This window comes from Globicephala melas, chromosome 9, assembly GCF_963455315.2.
Source record: "Globicephala melas chromosome 9, mGloMel1.2, whole genome shotgun sequence".
In the NCBI taxonomy this organism is placed as follows: domain Eukaryota; kingdom Metazoa; phylum Chordata; class Mammalia; order Artiodactyla; family Delphinidae; genus Globicephala; species Globicephala melas.
In genome coordinates, this window is record NC_083322.1 from 79,177,542 (window position 1) to 79,205,005 (window position 27,464).

Genomic DNA, 27,464 nt, shown 5'->3' on the forward strand with positions numbered 1-27,464 from the left:
TGAGGCGCAGAGAAATTAAGCAATTTGCCCAAGTTCACACATCTAGTAAGTGGCAGAGTCACAATTCAAACCCTGGCCGTCTGACTGTACCATATATGCTCTTAGCAGTAGTATCTGTTTCGTTAGGCCGTATACATGGGAAACCTGGATATGTTTATCGTAATTGTGGTTTTATACATTGTCATCAGACCCAGAAACGAATACTGACTTACCTGATGTTTTCATGCAGGTAGTGAATTGTTTGCTGGACTCTACAGTGACTACTGGGGCAGAGACGCTGCCATTTTCAGGAGCCTGGGGCGACTGGCTCACATCCGCACTGAACACGATGACGAGCGCCTGTTGAAAGGTAGGATTGAGGAGAAAAGCATATGTAAATCAGAACTGAAAGCAAGTCTAGAGCGCATGGGAAACTTGCCATTTTGATAATGATAACAATACAAATGTAATTTATAGTTTCCACAAATTTCAGGGGTTTTTTCCTTAGTAGTATTCCCGAATTAAAATATTATATATGATATATGTATATCATTTTATAGCAGAGGGGATCCGCTTTAGTATACAACCAGATTACCCTCATAGCAATAGTTAGAAATCAGGACTTAAATGAACAAGACAAATATATGAAAAGTGAAAACCCCTTTCATCCAATAAGTTGCTTTGTTTTTTCTTGTCAGTTGGTGTAATTTTGCATGAATTGATTGCTTTGCTTTGCTTGTTTTAATAGGATCACATTGTACTTGAGAGACAAATGAAATTCCAAGAGAGTCCCTAGGCATTCATTTACGTAGAATCCTTTGTAAGGATTCATGTTTATGTTTTGGCACATTGGTATATCTAGGGGCTAAAATCATTTTATAGTGAGTGGTTTCATCATTTTCAGCCTTTTTATTAAGCTTTAGAGTGCATAATCATTATTGGCAGCATTTTATCATTAAAATATTTGACATTCCATATCAGTCAAAGGTCATTCCCTCAGATCCCTTTGACTACAAATACAAAAACTTAAACTGGTCTTCCATGAGCTGGACTGATAGATAATTTATGAATTAAAAAAATAATGATAGACTTCTTTACTAAAATATTTTACATATATTGACTTTAATATGTCCCTCCCATATATACATGGGAGGAAATTCATGGAGATTATAATCATGCTGCTCTTAATCTGTTCTTCTTTGAATTCATTTCAGGTCTATAATGTATGCTATTTGAAATTGATTTATTTCCCTCCAACTCAGTTAAATTTTAAATACCCTAACATTTCTTAAAAATTGTTGATTTGGGGCTTCCCTGGTGGCGCAATGGTTGAGAGTCCGCCTGCCGATGCAGGGGACACGGATTCGTGCCCTGATCCGGGAAGATCCCACATGCTGCGGAGCGGCTGGGCCCGTGAGCCATGGCCACTGAGCCTGCGCATCCGGAGCCTGTGCTCCGCAAAGGGAGAGGCCACAACAGTGAGAGGCCCGCGTACCACAAAAAAAAAAAAAAAAAAATTGTTGATTTGCACAGAATATGGAGATAGCTACATGATTTTAATGTTTAGTACAAAATTTCAAGGGAAATATATTAACTTACTTTGTTGTAATAGTTACTACATTTTCATCTGTTTTTTACTTCTCTAGAACCAAAATTTGTAGGTTCGTACATGATCCCTGACAATGAAGACCGAGATGACAACAAAGTGTATTTCTTTTTTACGGAGAAGGCCCTGGAGGCAGAAAACAATGCCCAGGCAATTTACACCAGAGTGGGGCGACTCTGCGTGGTGAGGACCGCCTTCTTCTCTCACTAAGCTTGCCTAACTCGCAATTTATGGTCAGGCCTTTGTTCATTTTATAGTAGGTTTCTACTGTAAAATATTTTCTTCTATTCTCTTAGGCTCCCTAAAATTGGTATTTACTATCTAGTCTTCAGACTTCATATCTACTGAAAGTTTAATCTGAAAAGAGCTTTGCATTTTGTGTGATTTTCTCCATTTTCAAAGCCCTACTAAGAAATGGCCTATAATTAGGCTAGACTTCTTCCTACACAGAAGTTTGAGCTCCATTTTAAAAAGTTAATTTCACCAAATTCTTGCAAGTTTCTTTAATCCACATTCTAAATAATTTACATGAGCATGTTTCAACAATTCAGATGGTTGATTCTGTAGGGAAAACATATATAGTTTTGTTGGGCATAATCAGATAGGTTGTTTTGTGAACATTCAGAACCAACTGCGGTAGCCATGTATATTGAGAGAATGCTAATAGTGTTATAAATGTGAAGTTATTTTGATATTTAAGAAGATACTTGAATAAATTTAAGAAGATGTTTATACGTATGTTCAGTATATATGTGTGTGTATATAAATTCACATATACACACATACGTATTTTATGTATGTGTGCAAGTATGTATGCCTGTTATGTGTATGTGTGCTTGTGTGTTAATATTTCAAGCCTTTTTCCCTAAAATAAGAAAAAGAAGTGGATGCTTCTGTACTTCTGAGATAAGCTGATTATTTATCAATAAAATAATAATAAACGTTACTGTATCATAAAGCTTACTACTTTATTTAGGAAAGTGTACTCTACTCTCTACTAACGTTGTTTAATACCTGGAAGCTGTATTTAATGGGCCAGGGTGAAAGTACACTGACAAGGCAGAATGTGCAAACCTAAAGAAAAAGTTTATGGGGCATTGCATCTTTAATATTATTTGAAGATTATGCTCAAATTTTCACATTAAAGAAAAGAACTGTAACTCTTGCCATCTGCAGGTTTAATGGTACAAAATCTGTTGTTGATAAAAGTTCTCTGGGTACCCATTTACCTGCTTTCTGTTTTTTACAGAACGATGTAGGAGGACAGAGAATCCTAGTGAACAAGTGGAGTACTTTCCTGAAAGCTAGACTGGTTTGCTCAGTACCAGGAATGAATGGAATTGATACGTATTTTGATGAATTAGGTAAATATTATTGGGAGAGCTAAATTTTCCTCTTCAATATATATGCTTCTTTGTATAACCCTCAGTGTTTCTAGCACATGTGGAAAATTTGCTTTGTGCAGTAATTGACTTCTATCTAACTTGGAGCAAGTTTCTATTCTTTTCATCTTGGCCAGGTCCATGTATGGGGACAAGGGAGTTGCGGGAACAGAAAGACCCCTCTTGTTAGTTTAGAGTCGGCGCCTCTAGTTTCCTCCTTGAGGCCCAGCTCACAGTCATCGTGAACAGTCATCAATCTCACTGTGTTGTGATTTGGTCATTGTTATATGACTGTATATGGAAATTTATATCTTAAAATCTGTCATGGGTTCTAAACTATTTTATGACAATATATTTTCTTCACATGCAACGAGGGCTAAACATGTTAAGTAACATAATGGTCTTTAATGTTTCAGAGGATGTTTTTTTGCTGCATACCAGAGATCATAAGAACCCAGTGATATTTGGACTCTTCAACACTACCAGGTGAGAAATTTATATGGCCAGTCAAAACATCATGAAACAAAGGATGCCAAACCCCTTCACTGTATATGCAATTGAAAATACTACTGACCAATGAGTTATTCTCACTTTTTGTACTTTATAAGTCACCAATTTCTCTTCATTCTCCTGTGTTTGCAGTTGTACTTTGATGTTTAAAGCCACAATCTCAATCCAGATCCTTATTTGTTTTTGTTTGAAGTACCAGCATCCTCCTATGCTCAATGTCCTAAGTTCTTCCCTCTCTGATCTACAACAGAATGATTTTTTTTTTTTCTCATACAGTTTTTAAGGTACTAGTTCCATGCTTTAGAGTCTAGGATAATTCTTTCAATCATCATATACTGTTGTCCAAGTCAGGCTTTCAAGGCTCTCTATCAAATATTCCCCATTCAGGATTGAAAGTGTTTCCTCTAAATTCCCACAAACTCTGCTTTTGACAAGATAATACCTTGTCAGAATCCCAGTCTCTGCTTTCCCCGTGACTGTGATTTTATTTATCTACTTTCCCTTCTAACGCTGATTTATATCAGTTTTTCCAGTACTTGTCAATTGGCGTCTTCATGAGACACTCCCTGATTCCTTAATCACAGAGCACTCGCTCACTCCTTCGCTCTGGTTGTCTTGGTCCTGTGTAGATTCTTAGAGAACACACATTTATGATCTACCCTCTGAGTTTTAAATTTTAAAAAGGTGCTCAAGTTTAGGGCTTATGATCTAGTATTTTTCTCTTTTATGCTTTTGTATTTTGTATCCATTGAAGACTGCTGGAAAAATGAATCAAATATTTCGTGTGTTGATACATGAATGAAAAAATGTTATTAGAGTCAGTTTTGGTTGAAAGTTTACATATATAATTTCCTGAGTGTCTTTCCAAATAAGGCAGAGTGGAGATGATATGACTGGAATGAGAAATAAAGAATATACTTCAGTTCTCTTGACAGGCAAAGAATGGTATTACTCAATTCCTCATTTGCATTGCATTGGCCTTAAACTGTTCTATAGTCATGTATACCTTGTTTGCTTAGGATCTCTCCACATAGTTTTTGTTTACTTTTTCAGCAGGTAGTTTATTACGGTCACTTTGAAAAAAAAAATAATAAAGCTCTTTCGGTAAGTATCCTGCTATTGTAAGGAGATCTTTTCTTCATCACAGAAACATGGAAACGGTTTTGCTATCAGTTATTCCTTGATGCAAGGAGATGTTAATGTAGATTGGTAGCTATTACAGTCCATGGAAAATCCCTAACTTCTATTTACACTTCATCTTCTGCCTTATGCCAGTGAAGAATTTGTACACTGCGTGATAAATCCACGGCTTTATATGATAAATATAAGCTATAGGATAATCAGTATAGATTTTTTTATGGGTTATAATGATCAGTTTATTATAAGCTGCTTTCATAAATGATATCATAATGGATCTGTCTGAGATTTCAAAAGCAAGACATTATTTTCTTCCATAATTTCAATCTTGACTGTTCAATTTATACATAATTGTGAGAAAAAGGCTTGCCAGCTGTTACCTGACGTAAAGGTTGATATCGTAGCATGGTGATCAAAGGTTTATTGCCATGTTAGTTGGAAGACTATCTCTGGTTTTCTCACTGTTGCAGGCATTTCCAATTGCTTCAAGGTGTGTTATAAGATGTGTGAATTGATGTCCTCAGACAGTAACATAACTGCTGTTCTACAGGTGTCTCAGAATGTAGGAAATGTTACACTTACAAAAAATTTTGCAAAGCACTTTCCCAAACTAATTATTTTAATTCTCACAATAAGGAGGCTAGGGAAGTGTTAGAATTCATTCAGATTATGCCAAATTAAGAAATGCAGCCAGATCTTTAAAACAAATCATTCTAAAATGTCCTTTTGCAGAATCTTATGCCCCCAATAAAGCTTGCTGTAGTTAGTCAACTACTGTCTTTATCTGCGACAAGTAGAAATTTTTATCAAAAAAATAATTTCAGTTGCTAGTAGTTCTGCAGGTAAAGAATCTGAGTGTTTTAGAATGTAAGTCTTTTTCTCAAAATTAATCTGGTGCAGCCCAGTAAACCTTTCCACTGTAGCACTGTTTTCAGTGACCTGAAGGAAGGAATATGCAGCAGGCTTATAAATGTTTCTGTGACCCCAAGCTAAAGAATGAAACAAAGCCCCAAATTTTCTTTAGACTTTAAATTGTTCTTCAAATCATATACACTAAGAGAAGTAATAAAATTTGAGTAAAATTTATAGCAATATTAACAGCATGTTGAATAGGAAAACACTGTCTACTTGGAAGAGAGGACAACGTACAAGGAGATAAAGCCTTCCTCAACTTGGGAATGAATCTTTAAAATATTAAGGCCAAATCTTAATAAAAAATATAAAAACACAAAAGAATCTGAAAAAGAATATGTGTGTGTGTATATATATATATATATGTTTGTATGTGTGTGTGTGTGTGTGTGTGTGTATATGAAAAACTGAATCACTGTGCTGTACACCTGAAACTAACACAGCATTGTAAATCAACTATATTTCAATAAAAAAAATAAGATTTAACTGGAAAAAATGAAGTGACACAACTGCTTTTGTGATTCTAACAATGTCATTTTCAATTTATTATAATAAATAGGCAAAAAATGGTAAATTTTGGAGTTTCCATACTTGAAATATTGCAATAGTTAATATCTCTAGAATATCCTATGCTTAAGAGATTGCAAGTCTTTTATCCAAAAGACTTCATCCTTATCTGTGTTGTCTGCGGGGCTTGACTAGGTGATCTCCTAGTCTGTTCCAGAATAGTAACTTATCTTTTTTTTTTTTTTTAGTAATATATTTAGAGGGCATGCTATATGTGTCTATCACATGTCCAGTATCCGGGCAGCCTTTAATGGACCATATGCACATAAGGAAGGACCTGAATACCACTGGTCACTCTATGAAGGAAGAGTCCCTTATCCAAGACCTGGTTCTGTAAGTTTAGGCATTTAACAAAGTATTCTTATTTTTTAAAGATTCTTTTAGTAATATTCTGTTCATTGTTTCAGATGCTTTACTAAATTAGCATGAAATAGTTAAATTCAATACCTAAAAATATGCTTGATTACTTGCAAGGTAAAGAAATATTACTTCTTACATCAAGATGTATGCTTGTTACTTAATGAAAAGAATATAATCTAGCATGATAGACTATATATTATTGTTGATATTTTAGCTATGTATGTAGCTCTCACTAAAATTTTATTTTTAAGGATACTGGTGAATACAGAAATATCCAGTGAGCATTATATTCCTCTCAGCCTCTTCAGAAGAATTAGTGCCACATGTGATTTCCATGCAAGAGAATGTTACCAAATTTTTATTATAATATTTGAGTCAGGCTCTCAGTTCCCTAGGCCACATTTTCTCCCTACTTCTCACTTTAACGTGTCAAGAGGAAGCTTTTTCTCTGGCTCTTCAGAATTCTGAGCACCCCATTTGCCATCCTTGCTGGCCTTGTGGAAGAAAAGTGACAATACAGCTGTGTTGCTAGAGAATAAGGAGTTCCACCATTTGCCTCTTAACTGATACTACTAAGATTCTCCCTAACTAGCCGTTCAAACCTTGTGCTTTTAATTGCACACATGATGATGATTATGATGAGGATGATTTTGTATCATATGTCCCGTACACAACTAGGTTGGGAAAGTGTAGCATCATTGTATCTGCTGTCCATGGAGAACAAATACTGAACTTGTCATGCAAGTCACGGTCTACACTATTATGAGCAGCTGGTGAAAACCCAACACTAGGCTGATTCCACAAGTGCTTGCAAGTCGAGTAGAAACCATTTTTGCAGAGCCAAAATTCAAAGTGGAAACAAAGCTTTCCTACGTTAACAAGTGTAAGGCTTTACCATTTCAATCACTCTCTCTCACTAGCTTAAAATTACTACTTCCAGTAAGACATAAAGTATATTTTATTTCACTCTATTGATTGAAATTACAATTTAAATGGAGAAAACCCACTCCTGTGGCTTTGCTGGAAATGCTTCTTGAAACCACATGGTATTAAAGGAGATTTGGAGGAAGTGACTGGTTACTGAACTGCTTCCAGGCTGGTCCGAAATGTTTCCAATTATATATCATGAAAGTACACTCAAGTGAAAAATTCATGCCAAATTAAGAAATATGGCCCAAATTTTTAAAACAAACCATTAAAAATGCCCTCTTTGCAGAATCTGATTACTAAACTACTGTATTTATACTCTGAAGTGGAAAATTTTTATCAAGGTCATCATTGCAATTGCTGCTGGTTCTGGAGGAAAATATGTGAAATGAGGGAGCGCTTAATAACAAGCATGAATCAATGCAGTTAAAGGTATTCCAAGAAGTAACTTAGGTACCGTTGAACATTTATTCTTAGAGTCAGTGATTTAAGAATTGAGACATGTTATGGCAAATATTTCTTGTCTTCTCAATTTATTGTGTCTAATTCATACAAAAATAATATAAATTCATACAGATTACAGTAGAACAGAGAGGGTTTTTTCCTTATTTAACAGCGACGGAATTTGAATAGGTTTCAATGTTACAGCACTAAAATTCTGTAGTCAGTGAGCCAATTGGAACCATCACCAATCATAGTGTCAATAATGGGAAAGCTGCTGTGCGGTTGTGATTCTGAATTTGGGGGGAAGATTTAGCACAATAAAGAGTCTCTTTGTTTTGCTATAAACAATATATTGTTCATAGCAAATTAAAATTTAATTTACAAATATGAAAAATAAATTTTAGAAGCAGGAAAAATAATTAGAATATTTATAATGTTATACGTTTGTATTACCTCCAGACTATACCAGTATTACATATACTTTACTTTTTCAGTATTTCACTACTATCTGTCTATTTCTACTGCTGCATGTTTGAAATAATTCAGTCTCTCTATGCAATTTTTAATGCAGATTTTATTTCTGTAAGGAAGAATATATGGTTACTAAATATTGCTAAATGCACAGTTGATTAAGTGAACATACCCAGTTTTTGTAATCTTTTTCATAATTGAGTATAAATTTGCTCCTTAGGTTTCAGGGGAAAAAAATTCTCTCATCCGTTTGTATTTCAGTGTGCCAGCAAAGTGAATGGAGGGAGGTACGGAACCACCAAAGACTACCCCGATGATGCCATCAGATTTGCAAGAAGCCATCCACTTATGCACCAGCCCATAAAACCTGCCCATAAAAAACCAATACTGGTGAAAACAGATGGAAAGTACAACCTGAAACAAATAGCAGTGGATCGAGTGGAAGCCGAGGATGGCCAATATGATGTCTTGTTCATTGGGACAGGTAAAGAGATTAGAGAGTACTCAGAGAGACATTTAAATTGAACCTTAAAATCAATAACATTATTACATTAAAAAAAAACCCACCTATCAACAAAACCCTGGTTGACCCATTGGCTCATTTACATACTACCTGTCTACTGCAATGGAAGAGAAGATTTGGGGTAGTTACTGCACATAATTCCTGATACATGGTCAATACTTAATACATTTGAACAAATGAATACATAAAGTAACGAGTAATTGATGTTAACAAACAATAAACAATTTTGGTTCCAAAAAGAGCTCACAGAGGAAGTAGGGTGCCGTACAAGGATATCCTGTTACTCCCCCAGGTCCACTGCTACCTTTGGCTGCTCAGCAAGGTCTCAAGATTTTTCAATCTTTAGGTGAGGTTTAGGTAATTTCACCTAAATCTGTAATCTCAACTATGCTTATCAGGCCCCATCAGAAGTCAACCATGTGTCCCAAACAAGCCAAGCGTTACACATAATGGAGATAAAATTTTAGACCAAAGCTATAATATCCTGCATTAATAAAACAAAGTGTAATAAATATGCTAAAAGTTAATATTTCAAATAAATTTGTAATTTCAGTTAATGCTGTGCATTAGATCTAGCTTGTGGAAGAGAACTTGCAATCTTTTAGCATCCAGGGTAATATGTATCAAATTCTGTCAAGTACTTTAAAATTATATAGTCATTTAAAGAATCTTTAAAATGATCGGTTTTTTTTTTCATATGCATCATAGTGATTGCTACAGCAGATCCTATTTAGAAGAGGAAACATTCTACCATACTTAAGTTTAATCATCGACATTTTCTAAAGAGACATTGCATATGCCCAAATCAGGAATTAGGATATAGTATTAATATTGGTGCTTGAATTTTTCCAGTCATGCTTTCTGAAAAAGCAAAGATTTAAGTAAGGAGATATTCATCGGATTTCCAGAAATTGATCTCTGGTGCAGGCTGTATTTTATTCATTTATTTTAGGAGGTTAGTAATGTGCTCTACACTGTGGGTTCAAGATCAACAAAGCATCAGATTTCTTTAACAAAGTTAGTTACCTGGCCATGAATTCACTTATAGTGATGTCCAACAGAGTTTAAAAAAAAAAAAAAAAAGAATTCCATAAGCAAGAGTAATATTTGATAAAATTAATCATAGAAAAAAGTATGTTATTTTTAAATGAGAAGTCATATAATATAAGTCGAAGAATGTTTTCAGAAATACTTGTTTATTAGATTGACCAAAGCTATTTGGGAGAATTCCAGAAATATCAGGTATATACTTACACTCTCTTGTATCCTATGTTTAACGTAAAGATATTGTTACATTGAACCACAGCTTTTCAGCACAAAGAACATATTTGATAAATGTGTGATGAGTACAGCATTGGAAAAGCCCACAAAATAGTTATTTTTCCCCAAATTTACCAGACACTTGCTTTAATGCTATATAGTCCTTATTGCAAAATCACTGGTTGCAAATTGATAATTTGAGTTTCATCTTTGCTTTTTACTTGATATAATTGTGGGATATTTATAATGTGTGCTTGATATGATAATTTTTGTTCCTTTTAATGTATGATACAGGTAATTGTTATTAGTTTTATTTTAATCAAATTTTATTAACCCAACCACAAGATTTCATAATTTTTAAACAAATTGCTTAAATACCATAGAAACTCTTGAATCAGAACCTCCAACGTGCTTTTTCTCCTCTAAGTTATTTCTAGCCACTACACCAAATCTTTCTTACAAGCAAATTAGCGTCTCATTAAATTTTTCATTGGAAATAACAAGCTCAGAATATCAGGAATAATAAAAATAACGTGGAGTTGTAAAAGGTGAATATAAATTTATAAAATTATTGATAATTATGGAAGCTAAATGGTTTGTACAGGAGGACTCATTATACTATTCTCTCAATAGTGTATGCTTGAAATTTTTATTAAAAGTGTACATAACCAAATTTGTGGTTACTGGAGGTGACGGGTGGGAGAATTGGATGAAGGTTGTCAAAGATACATACTTCCAGTTATGAGATAAATAAATACTAAGGATATAATGTACACCATGATTAATATAATTTAACAGTGCTGTATGTTATACATGAAACTTTTTAAGAGAGTAAATTCTAAGAGTTCTCATCACAAGGAAAATAATTCTTTTTATTTTGTGTCTATATGAGATTATGGATGTTCACTTATTGTAATAATCATTTCATGATGTATGTAAGTCAAATAATTATGCTGTATACCTTAAACTTATACAGTGCTGTATGTAAATTATATCTCATTCAAACTGGAAGGAAAAAATAAAGTATATATAGATATAAACATGTTCTATCTATATGCCTATCTATCTATCTATCTATATATATATATAAATTTCCATAGTGTGTTGCTTGGAAGGTTCCATAAGATTAAAGGTATAGTTTCTTACAGGGAAGGTAGCTTTAGGTAAAAAGTTTTCTTTCATCATACATCACAGAAGAAGCTAGAATAATTTGCCATCTGTCTTATATTTCATTAATTCCAAAAGACATTTTGATTTCTGAACCTTTAACTGGATTTTTGAATCAAATTTTTGAAATAATGAATATGAATATGTAAGTAGTCATATTGTTTTCACTAGCAATGATTAAATGTTTTGTACATCTAGATTTCAAATCTTATTTGAATTTATGGTCTCTCCATTGTTTTTAATTGTTTGAAAACCAGATTGTGACAAAGCTTCTAGTTTATCTCTTTTGTTTTCTCACAGATAATGGAATTGTGCTGAAAGTAATCACGATTTACAACCAAGAAACAGAATCAATGGAAGAAGTAATTCTAGAAGAACTTCAGATATTCAAGGTATTTTTAGTGAAAAATATAACCAACATTTATGTATTACAGACAGTTGCAAGTGAGTTATAAATAGGAAAAACATTACGTCAGTTTTTTTCTAACAGGTATATTGTGAATTCAGAGTGAATTGAAGAATGATTTAAAATTCTGATACATCTATTTGATTCTCATAGACTGTTCAGATGAAGAGGCCAGTATTTACCGAGCATGAAAAGAATTTCATTATATGAACTGTGACATAAAGAAATGACACTTGTCCCACAAGTGAATTCTAGAATCGTTATTGCAATGTATCATCTTGAACAAATTTACTATCGACATAGACAGTTAAAAAATAGCAGTAGATTTCATGTTGTGGACTTTGCGGTGTGGTGAGTAGACTGCTTTTTTATGGCATGCAGTTTACACAGAGAATTTACTAAAAGAGAGAAAACTACAAAACGATAATGGAAAGATTAGACATGACGCAAACAATTGTACATATTGACACACACGCACACACAGTAAGTCTCAACATTTGTGGCACTTACCGTCTTTGAAGTCACCCTGAACGCTGAATTAATTAGTAATCATTGCTCCTAGGGGAGATACAGGGTTAAGTTCCTGAGAGTCTCTAGTCACGACATTTTTGTCAACTTATCAATCCATAACCTTGTTTTATGTGTGTTTCTATTTAAAGACACCTTAGTTAGTATACATAGTTGATTACTTAACGTTGAACTTATGGCTAACAGCACTATAACTAATGCCTGAACAAGGCTTATTTAAAACATGTTTTCTTCATAAGGCACATCACAGTCTTTTGGAGCTTAGGAACACAAGACAGCACTTCAGCACTGTGCTTAGGGGCGTTTTAATCAGCACAATCACTAACAAAAAGCACAACAGTATGAAAATGGGGCACTAAATAGCCCATGAAAAGGATACTTGTTTACAATATGAGAGCTGAAACAAGAAGGCAGGGTATCACCTTGACCGACGTTATCTGGGAATGTACACGTTGGGCAACTCAGAGATTTTGCCATTCTGAGCACACACATGTCTGTGAATGACTGCGAAACACAAGTATTGATATTGGAGTTACAACTAAATTTTGGCAAGTAAGCAAATGTGCAAGAACACAATCTGCAAGTAATGAAGATTGTGTATGTAGGTGATGAATGTATATGAAAACATTTTTGATGAGAAACAGTTTATTTCGCGTTGGCTCTTCTGGAGATTAGATTCCCCATAGCTATGCACAAAGTTAACCACATTCTTATCTCAACCAGAGCAGCTATGCTTTTGTTTATTTTGCGTATTGGACCTCTGTAAGATTTCATTTCATATTAGGAATCATAGCTCTCATATTAACCACATTCATCACAATGTCTTGTTCATATAAACCCTTAAGAAACATTGTGTTTTGAATGAATAAATGCATGCCTGCATATATGGTTCTGTAGTTTAAAATAGTTTTAAAAACTTAATAGAGAGGATCAGTTTTTCTCTTTCAGAAAATAATTGTTTGAAGGGTAATTATCCACAGAGCGGATCCCACGTGCCTATGGCGTCTCCACTTTCAGAATTGACTGACTTTGTGGTGTCCTTAGAGACACTGTCGTCTCAGTCACCCTCCCTAGAATTGCACATAGGCTCTCAAACTATCCTGTAGATTCATCCTTCCTCTGGTGCAATTCTAAGACAGTGATGATGACAGTGCATCTTTTTCAAAGCATTCTGGGTTCATGGAAATTGAACTCTAACAGAAAAGTATTTTGTGTAGGCCTGGGTTAAAACAATGAAAGATCACATGGTTTATTGGCAGTAAGACCTATTCAAAGACGTAACTGTTTTACTTCTAATGGTTCAACTTTCTTTATAAGAAAGAACACTCTGACTTTATTATTTTATTTCAAGATATTTGAGTTTCCAGAGCATGAATAATATTCAAATGCAAACACAAAAATTATAATCCAGAGACAAACTATAAGATGCTTAGATTATTCACTACTTTTCTCATCCACATTTTGTCCTACTCTACTAGAAAATATATTTTAAAAGAAAGCTGTATTTTATTTAAGTGTATTTTCCTTTTGATTTACTAAAATGAAAGCTGGAGACTGCTTGGCAGCAAACAACTCACATACCTAGTATGATTTCAGGTAATTTATAACCACACTAAGGTATGTTTCTATATTTTTATTCCTAAAAAGGAAACGTATCTTTTTAATTTTTCAGGATCCAGTTCCAATTATTTCTATGGAGATTTCATCAAAGAGAGTAAGTTGTGTGTGGGGGGGTGGGGTGTGTGTGTGTGTTCTGTATTATCAGATAAGGTCAAAGGATAGAAAGCTTAAGTATGTGTGCTTATATATTAACAAGTTACAGTTTTATTCTGACAAAAATACATAGTGGTTTACAGGTAACAGATGTCTTCACTTTCTGGTTTTAGAAAGGTTGACAAGAGTAGGTTTACCTCTACAACCATGATAGGACCTTATTCCATGATTTTTTTTTTGGTAATGTTTTTGCAAAAAACAGTGGTAATGATGGTAATACAAAAGAGTGTACAATGAAACACAAACCTCTTTTCTACTTTACTGGAACCAGCTTCAGGTGTAAATTTCTTCAGAAGTAGTTATTGCATATATTACCTCATTTATTTATAAATAACCTTTTATGTTTAGGCAAATGGGAACATGGGATGTTGATTGTTCTGCTACTTCTACTTTTTACTTAATAACATATCTTACAGTTTATTCCATATCACTCTATATATATCTACATCACTTTTCTACGTTATATGTCTATGTGTGCTGTTAGTGGGAATGTAAATTGGTGCAGCCACTATGGAAAACAGTATGGAGGTTCCTCAAAAAATTAAAAATAGAACTGCCATATGATCTAGCAATTCTGCCTCTGGGTATTTATCCAAAGGAAACAAAAACACTAACTCAAGAAGGTATATGCACCCCCATGTTCATTGAAGGATTGTTTACAATAGCCAAGACATGGAAATGAGCTAAGTGTCCATCTATGAATGACTGGATAAACAAATTTTATACACACACACACACACACACACACACACACACACATACATACATATATGCACACACAATGGAGTATTATTCAGCCATAAAAAAGGAAGAAATCCTCCCATTTGTGACAACATGAATAAACCTTGAGGGCATTATGCTAAGTGAAATAAGTCAGAGAAAGACAAATACCATATAATCTCACTTATATGTGAACTATTGGCAAACAATAACAGCAGCAACAAAAACAAGCTCATAGATACAGAGAGCAGATTGGTAGTCACCAGAGGCAGGGGCTGGGTGAAATGGGTGAAGGTTATCAAAAGGTACAAACTTTTAGTTATAAAATAGGTAAGTCCCGGTGATATAATGTACAGCATGGTGATTATAGTTAACAATACTGTATTGTGTATTTGAAAGCTGCTAAGAGAGTAGATCTTAAAAGTTTTCATCACAAAAAAAAATTTGTAGATTTGTAGTGTGTGATGAGGGCGGTGAACTAGACTGTTATCATTTCACAGTGTATACAAATATCGAATCATTATGTTGTACAGCTGAAACTAATATAATGTTATATGTCAGTTGTATCTCAATTAAAAATGCAAAAAAAGACCATTTACTTTTCCAGTCTCCTACTGGACATTCCTATAGATCTTTTAAAAAGACCTACAATGTTAGATGATGAAAGACTCTACTTAGATAATGAATAAAATAGTCAACTTCTTGAGATTTTTGTCAGCCTTGCTCTAGCAATTTTATTACTCATGCATCCAAACCTGTAAAAGTATTTCAGATCTTGGAGAAAATGAAAGTATCAGTGTTCCATTATCTGTCTTGAGTAACTGCAGTCATTTAAGTGAGTGTCCACAGAGGCGATTGTGTAGGAATGTGAAAATCCAGGTGTAAGAGCTCAGTGAGAATTCTGCCCATTTCTACTAGTGGCCTCTCTCTTCCTTGATGTCTCTAGCAACAGCTCTATATTGGATCTGCTTCTGCCGTGGCCCAAGTCAGATTCCATCAGTGTGACATGTATGGAAGTGCTTGTGCAGACTGCTGCCTGGCTCGAGACCCTTACTGCGCCTGGGATGGCATATCCTGCTCCCGGTATTACCCCACAGGCACACATGCAAAACGGTGAGACAGGGTCTTCCATGGAATCTTTCCCTTATTTAGAGAAACAAACCTAACACTATTTTCTTCTCTTTTTGTACTCATTCCATGAAAATAACCGTGTTTTTTTTTTTTTTGCTTGTTTGTTTCTTTTTAGTGATTTTCCATTTTTTCCAAAGTAACTTTGATTTTTTTGTTTTTATATTGGAATATAGTTGATTTACAATGTTGTGTTTATTTCAGGTGTACAGCAACTTGATTCAGGTGTACATAGACTTTAGGTATATCTATTCTTTTTCAGATTCCTTTCCCATATAGGTTATTACAGAGTATTGAGTAGAGCTCCCTGTGCTATGCAGTAGGTCCTTGTTGATTATCCCTTTTATATATAGTAATGTTTATACATTAATCCCAACCTCCTAATCATCATAGTCCTATTTTGTTCATAATATAACTTTTGAAACATCCACATTTTACTGAAAAATAACTCCCATTAAGTATTGTGTAGAGACTGGGCTGAGCAGGCTGCTGGGGTTTTATTTTTCCTCCGGCTTTCAATCAACTCTTCCCCCTCCTGAAACTTTTGCTGCAAGACGTGAAACCAGTTTAGATAAACGTAAAATGTGGAAATGGCTAGCCACCCCACACGTGAGGAATTCAAAGACTTAAAAGGAAAATAAATAAATAAATTCTAAAATACATCCTGCATTTGCCCTGTGTCCTCCCGACCAGCTGGTCTTCATTTATTTCATTTTGAAAGTGAGTATTTTAACTCCTAGGCAAATGCATGACCTGTATAATTAATGAAATGTGTGATTTAATTCAACACAAATGAAAGGTACTTAAAGCCCTCCAAACTCTAATATCGACAATTCAGTGGGGTCATTGCTACTTGTTAGAGAAGGTAAATCCTGGGATTCTTTGAACAGGAGACCTTGAGGTACAGAAAGTATTTTAAAGAATAAGGATCTTCACTCAAGTCAGAAGAAATTGTGCATTCTTTGGGGACAAAAATAAGGGAAAATATTTTTATTATAGAATAAGCAATTATCTTTTTCACTTGATAAAGTGACTAAAGATAATGTAAAGCAAAAATACAGACTCATATACAGTTTCCCTACTGAAAAGCAACTTTTATTAATTTCATTTACTCTTGCTCTTTCACTTTGGGCTACTTTTCTTTAAACCTTTTTCAAAATCTAATTTAATCTAATTTAATACAGTTGTTATTTTTCTAAGTTTACATGTATAGTAGAATCTCATTTTTAAAAACACTTAGTCACTAATTCAAATGTTTGTTAATTTGACCTTAGCTAAGTTAACATTGCAATGAGTGTTTAAATATATACCAAGCAGATAGTAAAAAGATGCTTTGAGGAGCTTCCCTGGTGGCGCAGTGGTTGAGAGTCTGCCTGCCAATGCAGGGGACACGGGTTCGTGCCCCGGTCTGGGAAGATCCCACATGCCGCGGAGCGGCTGGGCCCGTGAGCCATGGCCGCTGAGCCTGCGTGTCCGGAGCCTGTGCTCCGCTACAGGAGAGGCCACAACGGTGAGAGGCCCGCGTACCGCAAAAAAAAACAAAAGATGCTTTGAGAGGACATCTGTGAACTAAATAATTTACCAACTGTATTAAAGAATTGAGTGAGTTAATTGATTTTGTACAAATGCTTAATGATATTTGAAAGCAATTCTTGAGGAATATTGCCATGTTATTAATTGAAAATATTGTTTTATGATTTATTCACTCATTAAGCCAGTTTCTGTACTGTGTTAAAGGGGTATGAATAAGCAGTCACGGCCCCCTGTCTGTAGGAAATCAGAACCTGAAGTGGAGAATGGAATCGTAAATAAGGATGATAGCTCACCACTGAGCACTTAGTATGTGTAAGGTACTGGACTAAGTGCAATACACATAACACATTATTTAATTCTCAAAAGAACCCAACCTTTGAGCTCAGTCTTGAAGGTAGAGATATAAGGAGATTCCAGCTAAAGAGAATTAATTGTTTGTACAGAGGCACAGAATGTTCTGGGAAAGCCGTGTAGTTCCACAGGTTAGGAGTGAAGTGGTAGGATCTAAGGGCAGAAAGGTAGTTTTACCAAGAGTAACAATATTATTTATCCTGTTGTTTTTAGCAACAATCAATATGTTTACAAGCCTTGCATCAAATACTTCCGAATAGCAAGGTTTCATATTAGGCATGCAAGAGTGATGAAGAATTTTAACTGAGCAATTTCCATAGCTAAGTATGTCTTGGTATACAGTACATCTTGTGAGATTGTACATGCACAAGTTTGTAAGATAGTATTTAAAAGGGTGGACAAAAAGAGTTATTTAGAAAAAGTTAAATGAATAGGCAAAATCATAGACAGGAAGGACTGAGATGCTGGAGTCAGGAGCTACACTCATAAGTGAATTAGTTCAGTTCAGTGACATGTAATGCAGATCTTCCAGGAGCGTCATTCTTGTGAACCGTCACCCACCCCTGGAGGAGAACTTTTTGGATAAGTTCCAGGACATAAAGGGAAAATAGTTTGCTTTTATAGCAGATCGTTTTTGCTTCAGATCTGACTAGCAGCAGAAATTGAAAACTGGTCATTAAAATAAATACCCTTCTGTTCACGGAGTGAAAATGAATCAACAGAGGAAAAACATTAATTCACAATTCAAACCACTTGTTTAAAATAGTCTTCCAAAATACACTATAATTTCTAGAGCTAGGTCTTTTTCTTCCCCCTTGCTCTTGTATTCTGTCTATTTCCAGCATTCTCTTTAAAAGTTTCCAAGAGGCAAGAGATATAAGAAAAATATGCGACTTGGAGAATAAACGACAACTTTGCTTAACCTTTCTAAAACTCCTGCTTTTAATACACTCTTTTTTAAATGCTGAAGTAAAGAACAGCTATTTTAGGATAGTATAAAGTGAACTGAAGCTTTGTTGGAGAATGTGATATCTTTCTTTTTAAATGCATGTTTCCAGTGATTTTAAACAAAATTTGTGTACACCTATCCACAATGCTTATCTAGTCTTAGCTGATTGTAGTTCCCTTTATTCTCAAATCATCTGTATAATAAATATGGTACAATATCATTTCTGCAAAGTGGAACCTATTTCCCATTTCACTGATTTATTCCTGTTCCATTATTCATTATTCCTCAGTAGGCTTGGGATTCCCAATACCAAAGCAATACTCAATGAAGTGAGGAATTAACAGCAGCCTTTTATTCTCATCTAGAGCTGCTATCAGTTGTATAATAGATGTTAACACCAGTATAAAATAATATAGAGGTCTAAAACTTTAAAATTTTGCTCCTTACTTTTCTGTCAATGTTTATTTTCAGTTTAGCTCAGTAGAATGATCCGTGTGGCAGTTTTAATCTTAACTTTCTAAAATCTCAGGTCTTTAGGTAAGGTTTTCTAATCCACAATCTATCTTTTTTTAAACATGCTTTCGCACACAGATCATAATCCTAAAAATCGATTGGAAATATTCTTCTGTCCTGGCTTTCAATATAGGGAAATACTTAAATGGTTGTTTAAGTATTGCGTTCTTAACTAGGATCTGAACTCATGTGTGAGGAAGCACTCCATCTCTTGAAATAACATTCCAATATCACTATTTGGTGAACTTGAGGAAAAACTAGAATGAAAAAAAAAAATTGAGACTGGAATTTAGGGGTCAGTTAGCCCAATTTTATTTTACGAAGGAAGACACACAGAACCAGGATAGGCAAGGGGTATGAATAAGTTCATGCAGCACATGAGTGGTGGCATTGGGATTTGAATCTGGTTCCCTTTTCCAAATTTTATCATCGTATATGGTTAAAGCATCTCTTTATCAGTCTGGAAGTCTCACCCATTTCCCTCTGGGGTAAAACTTCTGTTTTGCCTTCTGGTTTTCCCTCAGTCTTGAAGATATGCCATGATTTAGAGAAGCAAGTAGTATTTTCTGCTTTTATTGTAATACTTCTGTTTTTATCTCAAATCTGAATTAATATGCTGAAGATCTTGATTTTAGCTTCCCAGTACTAATAATGATAATTTCCATTGTTTAATTCCTGAGAACAGTGCTTACAAATTTGAAACATGGTATATATTCTGGAATTCTTTTTCCATGGATAACGAATATTGTCATTTGTCAATTATATGTCTAAGCGAACTATAAAACATGAAAATATACTAGAAGCGTATTTGCGTTTTAGAGGCAAATTGAGGAGAAGTACAATATTTCTTGAGTTCTACTATATGTAAGACATCCTGTTAAACAGATAAATGCACCATCAACATTCAATAGAGACATATACTTTCTAAATGTTATAACTGAATAAAAGTAAATTGAGTATATTATTAGTTTATTTTTATTAGCAATCATATTGATCATGACGTCTGTAGAACAAAACATTTAGATCCAAATACCTTTACTTAATGCACTTTAATATAGATAGGAATTTTATGCGTTTCTACTCGAATAGGTAGTCTGCTTCAAATCCCATTGTCTTTATCTGAACACATTCTTTACCACCCAAGACACTCATTTTGAACTAGAAGACTTCTTGTTTAACTAAATTCTTAACGAAATGTAAAGAGAAACTTCTTAAATTATAATCAAACTCATGTGATGATTTAAAAAACAGTTTTCTATAGATCTTATCCATTGAATAACATTCAATGGAAATATGGAAAACTATGAAACTTGGATTGTATCCTGGTTTTGTATGACTGATCAATTTTTTCAGTAGCAGAATACTACTTGAAACTTTAATGCGGTTGGCTATCTTTTAGCGTCTGGAAAATTGAAATCTGAACATCTCCTAAATGCATTTACTTACTTTCAGGCGGTTCCGCAGACAAGATGTTCGGCATGGAAATGCAGCTCAGCAGTGCTTCGGACAGCAGTTTGTCGGTAATCCATAGAAAATCGATTGCCATGGGTTTCTTAGAGTGTGCACTGAAGATAAACTGTCAGCTTCTTAAACAGGGTCCTTGTTTTCTTGGTGATTGATACACACTAGAACAATGTTCCTGAAAGTATTCTGTTTTTCCATGTAGTTACGATTTTGTGCATTTGATATATAATCTTTCCTAATTAGGAAAACGTTTTACCTACCCACCAAGCTTTATTGTTAGAATTCAAAAAGGGGACTCCTAGAACAAAAATGCTGCATACTTTAGGTGACAGTTGCCACAGTGATTTGCAGGATTTATTTCACCAGTTCAACCCTGGGAATATCTTCACCGTGTTTTTATAACTTACAGTAATTTTATCAAGAGTGATCTAACTTGAATCAAGTCACCTACTAAGCGTTGGATAGAATAAAGTGAAAAACTTGGACTCTTTCACTGGGTTTCTGATGAAAGGTGGTAGGTGGTCCAACGTGTAAAGGAAGAGAGAAAATTTCAGCTGTAGACAAATGTAAAGAAGTCAGAGAAGACGGAAAACCACCGTCCTGACTCTTTACACCATCATGGTGGTTGGTGAACAGGCTGTGCTCACCAGGAAGCAACAGAGGGAAGGGGCACCATGATTGGGAGGCCAGAGATATTTATACACAGATCCAGAGATTGTGGTCCGGGATCAGTTTGCTAGACCCCAGGCTGATTCTGGATTTGACGCAAGATGTAAGCCTCTGAGAATATTAGCTAGAGAAAGGTGGCATTATAGTTTTAGGGAAATTTAGGGGTCAGTTTTGAATGCAAGGAGGACTCAGACATAGAAAAAAAAATCCTGGGATCTAGTACTGAATTTGATCTTGGTTAAAACAACAAAAAATAAATCCACTTGCTTTTATTCGAAACTGCAGTTAGGTATACTTGCCTCTATGCCCATTTGAGTTCAAGTTCAGTGAGAGCCTTTCTGGGCCAAAATACAGATTATAATCAAGAAGCTCTGGTTCACAAAGTCCTTAGTTCAGTTTCGTACTCTTGTCTTCCTTCAGGAGCCCCGTATCTGGATAAGTGCAGTCCATTGTCAAGATAACGCTCACACTTTTGTTTGTGTAGTGCCATATCTCCTTGATTTCTGCTTTCCACTTTTGGTTGTAATCATGAATTTTAGTTCTATGCCTTGCTTAATTGTTTGGTGCTTACCTTGCCCGCTTTATCAGTGGATGTTGCCACTGATTTTCCATGAATTTAACACTGATGCACCTTCTTACCTATCTGACTGTTACATCCTTTGGAACCAAACTCCCAGTTACTTCTTTCTGTCTCACTCCATAGCCTGCTGTGCCTTTTTAATGCCTAGATTTTGGTGTGCTACTCTCCCTAAATAACTCCTGTATAGAAATTAACAATGAGTAATACAAGTTATTCACTTTGCTCTAGGGGTCTGAATAAAGAATCTTTTAAAAAATATTGTTTACCAGTAAAATCAAAGTCTCAAGGCTGATGTTAACATTTATGTTATAGGGGATGTTTTGGATAAGACTGAGGAGCGATTGGCCTATGGCGTAGAGAACAACAGTACTTTGCTGGAATGTACCCCGCGATCTTTACAAGCAAAAGTTATCTGGTTTGTGCAGAAAGGACACGACACAAGAAGAGAGGAGGTAATTCATAGCTGCACATTCACACCGTGGTGTCTTGCATACAGTGTGCCTTCAGTAAATAGATGATGCTTTATTTGGGTACTTAAAAATTAAACAATCTATTGTGCTGTACCTGTCATTTTAAAAGTGGGTTTTTTTTTTATTATGTGTGATTTATATACATATAAATATATATGTGTATATGTATAGGTATATGTATATATAAAGGTTTTTAAATACATATACATGTAGATTTTTATATACATCTATATATTTATAGACATATAATTTTATAGACATATATAGACATATGTCTATAGACATTTATAGACATATATAAATAAATTATGTATGTATGTATAAATAAAATTTGGAACCTAGAATTAGATTTTAACTTAGGAGCTTTTTCCGGCTTCATGATTTTAGTGTCATGTTGTAAAATTATAGTCTCAAATTGTATCACCCAAGGCAATGTTTCAGAAAAATAGCGAAATTAAACACCATTATCACATATATCTTAGACACATGGATAATAGAATTGAAACAACAGTAGCAGCGACATTAAACCAGTTGTTGATAAAGCTATTAAATCATATGTGAGACATCAACTCGGGTTCCACTGTTGTCCAAAAAACAGGCATCAGCTCTTTTATCCTTCTAAGCAGGTTTAGTGGTGGAGATTATATTTCTATAATTATCTAACTAATGAGAGAGGAACGAGTTGGGCTGCTTTTACTGATGGAAGACTAGGCAGCATTTAAAGCACACATACAGAACAGGCTGGTGGCAAACACTGTATAGGTGCATGCGGGTCTAGGGAGCTGGTTTTATGTAGGGAGGGGTCAAGGGTGTGAAGCATGTAAAGCTTAGGGAAGGCAGATAAAGCATTGTTGATGTGGGTGTTGAACTTAATTTTTACAAAAATGGAATTAGAAAAATAGAAAATAGAAGAAAATTTGGTTATATTAAAGGGTGATAGACTTGGTGAATACTGGGGAAATGGTCCTTAGTAAAGAGAGGGTTACAAGTTGAATAAGGGGAAGAAATTCTAGAGGCCTGCCTTAGGACACAGAGGACAGCTAATAGGTACTCATAAGATAGTGAGTCAGGAAAGTCTGTACCTCATTTTAACGCTGGAGACGAAACCTTTGTCATCGGAAGTTGAAATGACTGATTCTACATGTAGAGCACAATTACATTTTATGCCTTTTTTTCCCCTAGCCTGTTGTGAAACTAAAAACCCAACATGTTTTTGGTCGAGAATCATAAAGTACATTCTGGGAACTGACTAAATTTCTATATCCCATGTTCCTGGGATAGCTATTAGAGAGGAAGATGATACCTCAACTTAACAAAGACTATTAGAGATAATATAGAAAGGCAATCAGGAGAGGAAAATTCTCCTAAATTTTCATGACATCATAACAATAAATACGTGTCCAAAAAAGTTACAGTACATTGCACTGAAATAAATTATTGATTTAGTACTGAAGTATTTTCCATTGCACAAATCTGAGATAAAACTGGTTTTTAAATTCCATTGTAACTGACTTGGCAGGAGAGGACCTGGGAATATTCTATAGTTCTTCCAGTTGAATGGCTTCAGAAGACAGAGAAGTAATTCTTTCATCAGTAGTTTTCTTCACTCAGTATGTTCTGTTTCTGATTTGGAACTTAGTGTAATCTGCCTCATTTGGAAAACTTTACCAAATCATTTTGACATGCTGCATCCAGTAGTGTTCAATTTTAAGTTTCTTTATCATATTAATATAATCTACTTCTTTTTCCCCAAATTTTAGTCCCTATTTTCAACTACATTCAAATTTCCCTGGTATATTTACTGGTACTGGAAATTTTGAGTTTACTCTATGCATGACAAGTGGTATCATAATCAGGTAGTGCCTGATTTCTGTAGACATAACAATATATATTGAGTTATTCACAATCTAAAACAAAACAAAACACACAGTTGCTGCCTTCGTCAAAAGCTGAATGTGCGTGCTGTGTACACAGGGCAAAATGACTTTACGTGTGTATTCTTTCGGAGTTTTTTAGAGTCTGTTTAGAGTTTTTTCAGCGTTTAGAGTTTGGACCATTTTTGCATTTATTATCGTTACTATAAGACATACAAGATAATTTTATTATCAGATCTTGACCGTTGCACAGGATGTTTAAGTTCAGCTAGTCCAATTCTTAACTCATGTGGGTATGCGTTTTCAGAGTATCCCTGACAGTGGCCGTCAAGGCTCATCCTGGACGCTACAAGCCACGGTCAGCCCATAGCCTTTCTGAAAAGTTTTGATTGTCGTATCCTTTTATTGAACTGCTATTGTTGAGTCTGGAATCCACTTACAGATCCACCCTCAACTCTCCTGAGCTGTCCAGAAATCATGTATTCAGGTGGATGACGTTTTTGCTCCAATTAATATGTAGAAATGCTCCATAACCGAATTTCTAGAAAGCTTTTAGGAATTCAGTTATCTGGTTTCTAAACTGAATCACTGCAGTTCTCTCGAATATGCACTTTATAGTTTCTTGCTTCCTTAAATAATAAATATGAAACGTAACATGTTATTAATTCCAGAAATGTTTATGGAAAGCCTAATTTATAAGTAATTTATAAGGACTTCATAAGGGAGCATTTTCCCTTGGCTTGACGACCTGGTTAATTGTGGTGTGCATTGTGATTCTGACACCCTGGGGGAGAAGCCTTCATAGAAGGGACTTGGGAGATGAGGTTCTTTAATGTGCATCTACTGTATACAGGAACTGGGGTAGGTGCCTTACCTTCTTATTCTCGGATCTCACAGCTGCACCTTAGGCATAAGAATTCTCATCTTACAAATGCAGAAACTAAAACTCAAAGAGGTAGAGCTCATAAAGTCAGTTACAGACCCAAGGTTTGAATTCAGGTATTCCTGCCTCCCAAGCTGAGCTGCTTCACATTTATTCACCAGCCAAGTAACTAGGAATTTGCTCTCTGCGTTTTATAAAATGTACCATTTTATTCTTAAAAATGTATTTATAGATGAGCTCATTGAGACACAGAATGTTTCATCACTTTCCTGGTTACTCATAGCTAGTGAGGCAGATTCAAATCCAGGTCTCTTAGTTCTTTCTACTAACTCACTCCATCTTCTGAAATCAGAATTCTAAATACAGTCTCACATGCTCTGGGACAAGCATGGGGCAAAGGGAAAACTGTTCACTGCAGAAGTTCTGGAATTTGATTTCTGAAAAATGCTCCTGTTGTCAGATATATATATGTGTGTGTGTGTATATATATGTACATACATATGTATATATATATTTTTTCCATCAGAGTTTAGTGGAGCGTGCTGCCTCAGCTTTGTTGGCACTCTACCTCATTTTCTTGGGTTTTAACTAAAATAACGCTTTATTCATTTATTTGAAACTTATTTAGTGAGCATCTATTATGTCCTGCTTTCGTAACACTTGTACTCTGGAGAACAGAGAAAGATAGCAATAATAATAATATGACTAAGTAAGAACATTCTTTAAAGTATCAGTTGATGGTAAGGAGAAAAATACAAGAGAGATTACTTGCAGGGAAAGGTTGCAATATTAAACGGGTGGTCATGGAAGGCCTTACTAAGAAGTTCACCAACAAAGTGACATTTGCAAATGACTCGGCAGAGGTGAGGTAATAGGCCACGTAACAGTGTTGGATAATGGCTTTCTGGACAGTGAGAACAGCAGGTGCAAAGGCCCTGCTTCATCAGGAGGGCACCTGATATATTAGAAGAACATCAGAGTGGAGGGCCACATGGCTGGAGGAGACAGAGCAATGGGGAAACTAATAAACTGAGTCAAAAAGTGAGGTAAAGGGCCAGCTCATGCAGGGATTTGTAGGCCCTTATAAAGGGCTTTAGTTTTTGCTCTGAATTAAATAGAAAGCCATTGGGTAGTTTACAGGAGAGCTATGACATGGTCAAAATTCGGTTTTCAAAAGATGACTTTGGTTATTGTATCAAGACTGTAGCATGTGGGTGTGGAGATAAAGGTGGAAGCAGGGATGTTAGGGACATGCATCATCATGTTCAATGGCACAACATTAACTGTCAGTGTGCCCTTCACCTACGAAGTCAAAGGATGGGCAAGTGACCACCTCATACACATAAGAACAAGTGCTTCACATATATTCTTCAGTATTATTGAAAATTGTGAAGGCTGTTTAATATATTTAATATCTCAACTGGAAAGCATTTTCAACCTTCTGTTCTCCTCCCCAAGTGTCTAAAATTAGTGTTTTGAATTCAATAAATATTCATTCAGAGCCTACCTTAATAGGTGATGAAAAAATCATAGCCTTAGCCTTGTTGAAGCCTATAGGCTTACAGTGTATACAGTAATGTGAACAGATAGTTATAATATATTGTGTTCATTACAACGTAGTGTGAAACCATGGGAAAAGAAAATTGTCTCAACCGACAGGTCAGCTGTGGACGTGGCACTATGGACACTTAGGAAAAAATCCAAGGCAGAGGTGACATTTGAGCTGTGTTTTAATGGGTAAATAGAAGCCAACTAGCGGAAAGAGTGGTGTAATCATATGTGCTGGAGATGACAAACAATACGGTCATTGTAGATCTGTGGAGGACATGAGGGTGCAAAAATGAACCATTTCACTTTATCTATAAGCCAATGAGAATGCCTTAGACAAACTGTTTAGACACATTACTCTAGAAACTGGCTTACCAACTTGGAGGATAGGCAAGCTGACAAGGAGACCATTTAAGAAGGTATTTCAATGGTCAAATGAAAGAGTTTTGATCAAACTAAACAGTGCTTGTAGGAAGGGAGAAGACAGATTTTAATTTTTATGAGATAACATTGAGTGCATTTGATATTTGAGATAAAAGAGAAATGATCAGAAGTGATTCATATGTTCCCGGTTTGGGTGTTTGTGTGGTTGATGGTGCAGTGATGTGATTCCAAGAATACAGGGAGAAGAGGAAGAGTTTGATTTGGGCCATATTGAATTGGGGCTCCAGTAAAGCATGCGGACAGAGCTGTCCTTCTGGTATATGCATGCCTGGAATATAAAGCCCAAAGGAAAGCTTTGGAATGGCAAGAGATGTGTGAGAGACATTCGCAAAGAGGCGTTAAATTCATGGAGATAATAAAAGTAAGAATAATACAGCAAGCATCTA

General features: G+C 35.2%; 1 protein-coding gene across 1 annotated transcript in view; it reads left to right on the forward strand.

Moving 5' to 3' along the window:
* SEMA3E (semaphorin 3E) overlaps positions 1-27,464 on the forward strand; it is a 265,807-nt gene that overhangs the window by 223,711 nt on the left and 14,632 nt on the right. The window contains exons 6-16 of the mRNA XM_030856994.2: positions 230-349; positions 1,626-1,768; positions 2,835-2,949; positions 3,384-3,453; positions 6,282-6,426; positions 8,557-8,779; positions 11,546-11,637; positions 13,852-13,893; positions 15,619-15,785; positions 20,599-20,666; positions 22,172-22,311. Coding sequence (XP_030712854.2) covers positions 230-349; positions 1,626-1,768; positions 2,835-2,949; positions 3,384-3,453; positions 6,282-6,426; positions 8,557-8,779; positions 11,546-11,637; positions 13,852-13,893; positions 15,619-15,785; positions 20,599-20,666; positions 22,172-22,311 — 1,325 coding nt within the window. The remainder of the gene's footprint in view (positions 1-229; positions 350-1,625; positions 1,769-2,834; positions 2,950-3,383; positions 3,454-6,281; positions 6,427-8,556; positions 8,780-11,545; positions 11,638-13,851; positions 13,894-15,618; positions 15,786-20,598; positions 20,667-22,171; positions 22,312-27,464) is intronic.